The following is a 6,525-nucleotide window of genomic DNA, read 5'->3' on the forward strand; positions in this document are numbered from 1 at the left end:
CAGCGTCTTCTGGCCTCAGTCTCTCCTCCAATCACCGTAGCTCGCGGTGACAATGTTTGTGTATGATGCGTACACACACACGCACACACACACACACACACACACTTGTCTCAGTGGTAGCATTGCGCAATTGCATGCACAAACTTCGGTCGTTCGGAGTTTACGTACCATTATAATGATAATGATAATGATAATGATAATGATAATGATAATGAATAACATTTATATAGCGCTTAATACTGATGTTTCTAAGCGCATCAAATCGGGGAAAAATAATATATATAACGTAAAAACAAAATACAGCATTATGTACATATTATGATAACGACAACAACAACAACAACAGCAAAATTAAGGTTGTGTAAACAGATGAGTTTTCAACAATGACTTAAACCTATCAACATTTTCAGCGTTACGAATATAAAAAGGGAGTTCATTCCAAAGAAGTGGGGAAATAACTGAAAAGGCCCTATCACCATAACGTGTACAGGTGCGGGGACCACGTGATAATTGGAGAGCGGAGGAAGAACGAAGAGAACGGGTTGAAGTGGAGGAGCGGAAGGAAATTAAATCTTTAAGATAAGATGGGGCAAGATTATTACATATCTTGTAAACAATAAGGAGGATTTTAAAAGTGATACGTTGATGGATGGGGAGCCAGTGGAGGGATTGGAAAACTGGATGATTAGGGATGGCGATCGGCTGCCTTTAAAATGACCATTAATTGTGGGAGAAATTTCATAATTTGACCATGCAGTTCTGCCTTTCCACCGCTCCGACTGTGTTGTAGCATTCCTTCAGGTAAAGGCGCTGCAGCTTGGCAACAGGAGTAGTGTGCCTTCCCACGAGTCTCTGTGTTCCCATGCGAGTGGAAAACGGAAAACGTGGAAGGACGTAATTGTCCGCAACATCCGTAGCTGTCCGTAAATATCCGTAGGCGCGCAAAACTGTTGTGATACGTTAACTTGCGGTTAATTTCGGATACTTACGGTGGACGTAAGCGAACGCAAACGGACGGAAGGTAATTTTTTTGCGGATGGTCTGCGTCCAAGCCACGGGTAGTTACGTTCAGTTACGGATAGTTACGTTTGGTTACGGTTACTTGCGTAAGTTTGCGTCCGTGGCGTCCCTCTGCGAAATTTTGAACATTTCAAAATTTCGCAGGTTCGGCGACGTCATTTTGCGTTTCTTTACGGATGAGTTACGGACAGTTACGTCTACATACGTCCCTGCGGATGCCTGCGTCCACGCTGCGTCCCCCTGCGTCCACTCATTCGTATCTATCCGCGGCGGACGTAATCCATCGTAAAGCACTGTGTGACTGGGGCATTACCTCTTGGGAGGAAAGACAATGTATGGATGCAGAGAGTATTGTATACGATGTATACAGGTGTGAGTGTGTGTGTGTGTGTGTGCGTAAGTATGTATGTGTGTGGGCGTGAGTGTGTTCACATAATAGTTTGGAGAAATTAATTGTCAGTCTATACGTATTTGTGCTTGCTTTAAGATGAGCGCTGAAGTGTTGAACTCCTCGGTACAATGAACACATTCAAAAGCCCGTTGCCTGAACTTTGTACTTGAACATTTCAGCAATGAATAATTTGTCTGGTAATTCCGGTTTATAGACGTTAGGTATGAATGTGTACAACCGCCAAACATCGTTTTCCCAATAGCAAACTGTTCAAGTTGAACATAATCATCTGAAGGACTGTTTCTTTTCGACTGATCACAGCTATGTGTGGATAGCATCAACATAGTTGCTGCTGTTCGCTGCTTTTACTCACTATCAAGGTGTCAATCATTCCATGGTTGTGCGCATGCAGCTTTCATCGCCTTTGAGTCTGCCAACGTTGATAGGGGTATACACCAGACTGACGGAGGACGTATAATAGACGTTGTCTTTGAGACTATAGGTAATACACTGTATTTATACACCTGTATACCCTTTATAGCCTAACTTCATTTACCTTACTTCATCTGTCAATACAACAGAATCGTATAGTTCCTTTAAAGATCCATCTCACTGCGATCAAGCTCTTAGCCTTGTTGCGTGTCAATTGTGTAATATTCAGTAGGTGTCTTCACACAGTGATCGTATCGTACAATAAATGTAATAATCGTATACAGAATAAAGAGTGTACAATGTCTATGGTGCGAACGTATCGTAATTCCTTGTAGTACACACATCCATTCTATGTACAATGTACTGTACAAGGTGCACCGAACCTGGCCACCGTGTGTGATTCTTCTACACGAGTGTCTGAAATTCTGCAAAGGCCAGGCTGAAACAAATAGTAAACATATTTTATTGACATAATAATAGAGCAATGTACATAATCCTAAAGACGGAATATTTCCAGTTTGGTTGTTTTTTGAGATATTTAGCTACTCATAGTGATGTACCCATTCGTGGATTGTTGTCCGGCAAGGCGGGGAATCCCAGAGAGGTTACACAGAGGGTCTTTACAGTTTCAAAGGCCACAATGCACTACATAGGGGCTAGCTGCAAGTCATAAACCCCACTTATTGTTTAGCTCGAAAGGTTTAACCCCTTAGGGTTACCAGGGCCATCGTCATTACAAAAAAAAAAAAAATGCGCCTCAGCCTGACCCCTGCTATGAGGGCGGGTTCGTCCATATAATGAAAATGAACTTGTATGATGTCAACACTTTCTACTCATACAACGCTGATAATATTATGAATTGTGATTTTATTTGATTAACGAGTATACCACCCATTTCCCCTGTCAATAATGTAATGCGAAGGACACATTTATACTCTAAGCAGACAAGAAAGTAACACTTTTTCAAGTTCATCTCTCTCATGAACTGTTTGGTTTATATTAATGTTTTGTGTACCATGTGAAAGGTATCTAATTGGCTAACAACCTATAGAAGGTCAATAAAAGAGGAAAAATTACTCATGAGTGAACACATTCGTTTTTCTCTTCCAAGTCACAACAGTAAAAATTGCAAAAATATTCAAGTTGTTATTCAAGCATATTTGCTCTTTCATGACATTATGATAATGAAACAAAAAGACATATTCAACCCAAAAAGAAATGCAAACTAATGTGCAAAAACCAACCTATTATCTCTATAATGCCTCTGTAATCCTCTAAAAATGAAAAAAAAGGCAAAAAAAGAAATAAGAAAGTGAAGAATTGTCTGTTAAATGTATATTCAAATGACAAACTAGAAGAAGCAACGGTAACAAACGAGATATAAATTTGAACTGTTATTCCAAATTAAGAACATATCAAATAATACTCGGTCCTTAATTTGGTTTCATGAGTTCTTAATTTCCTTAGATAAAAAATATGAAATAAAGAAATTCTGTTAATTCTATCACCTTTGCGGTTCACTCTCAATGTCATTTAAGCGTTGAGTTGACAGATATTAATGTCAATATTGTGTCAATTTATGCAATTTTTACTTTTGTGCCTTGGAGGACAAAAACAAATGTGTTCATTCATGCTTTAAATCTAACAGGTTGATTACTAATTAAATAGCCTTAAATATTGTATAACACCATGATCTTTTATCAAAATCTATGAAAATATGAACTGCATGGAAAAGTGTTTACTTTTTCTTGTCTTTTTGGCTGAGTGTATTATTTCATTTCTAGCCAAAGAAGAAAATCAAGTAAAGATTTGTGCGAGGATCACTGAGAGTAGATGAAATAATGATTAATATGTTCGTGGCAAATGATAGAACTGGTGGTTAAAAACACAAAGATCTTCGTTCTATGAGTCTTTTCCTGTCTTCATCATACGGTCCGATCTAATGACTCTCGATCTGTTTTTGTTTGTTGTTTGTCTTTTGTTTACGAGGGGTGTCCCTTGTAATTCCCGTATTTCATGACCATCACACTACTATGCTACAGTTCATCATAGATAGATTTATTTGTCTTTCACATTTTGTAACCCCCAATTGGCAATTTTTCGATTGTATTTTGTGAAACGCTGTGATTTTTGTGGTTTTTCCTTTAGTGTCGACAAATGACAGGAATCACTTCAACGTTACCATGGCAGCAAACTTCAAGGAGGACAAGAAATGCGTCGACTGTGGAAAAAAATCTGGAGCGATGTACAACGTAAAAGAAAAACAAATGCTATGTGATGGATGCGTAGAAAAGAAAGACTTCGCAATCAAGACTGGAAAGGAAGACAAGAAATGGTTTTGTGAAAAACACGCAAAAGCCATCAAATTCTATTGCGATTCGCACGATCTGGGAATCTGCCAGTCCTGTGCAATCGTCCGACATGGACAGCCATGTGTTCTACACGACTTGGATGACATTGTCACTGTGAGAAAGACTGCTCTGAGAGACCTGGTTGTCATGGCAACAAAAAAGACGGCTGAACTGGGAAACCTGGAAGAGCATACCAAGCAACAAGAATTTGATGCGACCAATCACTTGAAGTCGGTGGAAAGAGAAATAGGATTGTTCTTTGAAGAGAAGCTGCGTCGCGAGGACGCCACCTTGCGGCGAGAGGAAGACGTAATAAAACAGGAAGCAGAAGAAGAAATTTCTAAAATCAATGAGAAAAAAGAAGAGAGATTGCTACAGAGCCGTAATAAAGTAAGAGCAAAAAGAGAGAAAATAGCCAAAGTACAAGAAGAATTATTGATCTCACTGACAGATATATGTAATGAGTGTACGAGAAAATTCGAACATTGTCACCATGAAATTACGGAGAGTCAGTTCGCCATGAGAAAAGTTTTGAGTGACATTGAAACCCTTCTCCTCAGTAACAGACGACTGATCGAGGGAGGGAAAGATCTCGTAAGGTCACTGAACCTGGCCGTTGGGTCAGCTGATGAGAGGAAGGATAAGGAGAACCCTGAAGGCATCTCAAGCAAAGTGAAAACTGTCCGATTTGTGAAAAGTGAGGAAGGCAAGGGTTACAAGGGGAGAGTCGATTGGTGTGGTGGGAAGTGGAAAATCAGCGACTCAATTGAAATTCCAGAGGAAGTAGACTTCCCAATGATAGCGGGGTGTATCAACGAAGAAGAGGTGGTCATTTCAGACTGGTCTTCATTCAAGGTGCAAACATATGTGACAAATATCCGATCCAAAAAGACGGAGAAAGTGATACAGAACGACAGTGAAACATGTATTGCTTCATGTACACTACTGGATGACAACACGATAGTTTGTGGCAAGGGGCGGCGAGGCTGTTCGGGACCAGTCTTGACCAAGTGCATCTCACTGTACGACAGACAGTGGCAACTCCTCAGACACCTGGACATACCAAGAGACAGGCAGACAGACTACGCCAGGGTAGAAGTTGCCGTCGATGTGAATGGTAAGCTCCTTGCTTGTGAGGCTGGTCCGTCTATCTTCGTCATCGATTCGAAAAGTGGAAAGATCGAAAGTGTCATCACATGCAAGTCTGAGAATATGATCAGGATGCGTGGAGTTATGACCTGCGGGAAGATCGTAGCTATTCGTCGGTTGATCGTATTCACATATTCCTTAGATGGCACCACATTGTTCGTAATCGATCGTCAGGGAGACCAGATGAGGATAAAACATAGTGATACAATCTGGAATGTGGCTATTGATCCTTTGACCGATGACCCGTATGTTGTATGCTACGATGCAGAGAGCAATGTATGTTCCATTGATCGTATGTCTTACAACGGCGAGGCGGGAATAAGAGAATTGTCCCTGCCACTCTGTGAGGGATTGGATACAAGAAATGAAGGACTCTGCCATGTTGTGTTATCAGGACTCATCCTCACCTCTGATGGTAAACTCATTTTGTGTGATGGAAGAAACATCATGATCTATAAGAAAAAGTTTACATTATAAGCATTAGCCTGATATCCTCAAAGTTAACGATTTCTAAGGATATTTCAATTAGAGTGGTTAGTAATTTGTTTTTGCTTTCTTGAAACAATAATTGAAGACTTTTATATATCACGTAGGATATGTAATACCGTTAAATCCTAATCCTAAAAGTTCGGAAATGTCCTCTGGTTAAAACATCTGTGAATTCTTCAAATGATTTGTATAGATTTTATTGAGCTTTTGATGTGAATGCGTCTCAATTGCCTTGTCGTGTGTCCTGTATTAGCTGTAATGTAACACAACACTCCATATCCAGACATTGACATGGGGTAGAGAGAGTACATGTAGTTAGACAGGACTGGTGTTAGCAGACAGTCTGACCTGCATGTATAGACAAAGGCAATAAAAAAACATCTTATATCTGGTTAATCTTTTTATATTCAGACACATGGATAAAGAATCTTAACCATTCTTTCTGTTTTATTTCTACAACGGCATTCGAAATTTTAACAGTAGTATACATCCGTTACCGTTTGTTTTGCTAGACAGTGTATAACCAATTTCACGGTTACGTAGCCGTATACGAATTATGTCATGTTCACCACCTGCGAAACTTTTGACTCTCAATGTGTAATAAAACTTTTTCTCGGGACTGAGGTTTAAGTGGAGGTTTCTAATTTCACAAATGAAGCTTCTGGGCTTTATCTGAGTATAGTCCTTCTGTCA

General features: G+C 39.8%; 1 protein-coding gene across 1 annotated transcript; it reads left to right on the top strand.

Annotated features, from left to right (window-relative positions):
* The first annotated feature begins 1,752 nt into the window (after window positions 1-1,752).
* LOC139714219 (uncharacterized) lies at window positions 1,753-5,820 on the top strand. Its single transcript, XM_071625933.1, has 2 exons — window positions 1,753-1,913; window positions 3,992-5,820. Exon 2 carries the CDS (start codon window positions 4,027-4,029, stop codon window positions 5,818-5,820), a length of 1,794 nt encoding a protein of 597 aa, XP_071482034.1. The 5' UTR covers window positions 1,753-1,913; window positions 3,992-4,026.
* Window positions 5,821-6,525: the final 705 nt, after the last annotated feature.

The sequence above is a fragment of the Diadema antillarum genome, unplaced genomic scaffold (assembly GCF_040938485.1).
Source record: "Diadema antillarum isolate AM-2024a unplaced genomic scaffold, OU_Dant_1.0 seq00002195_RagTag, whole genome shotgun sequence".
Lineage (NCBI taxonomy): Eukaryota > Metazoa > Echinodermata > Echinoidea > Diadematoida > Diadematidae > Diadema > Diadema antillarum.

Bases quoted from the DNA above. Each gene is read 5' to 3' on its own strand.
- LOC139714219 (XM_071625933.1), top strand. From the start codon at position 4,027: ATGGCAGCAAACTTCAAGGAGGACAAGAAATGCGTCGACTGTGGAAAA.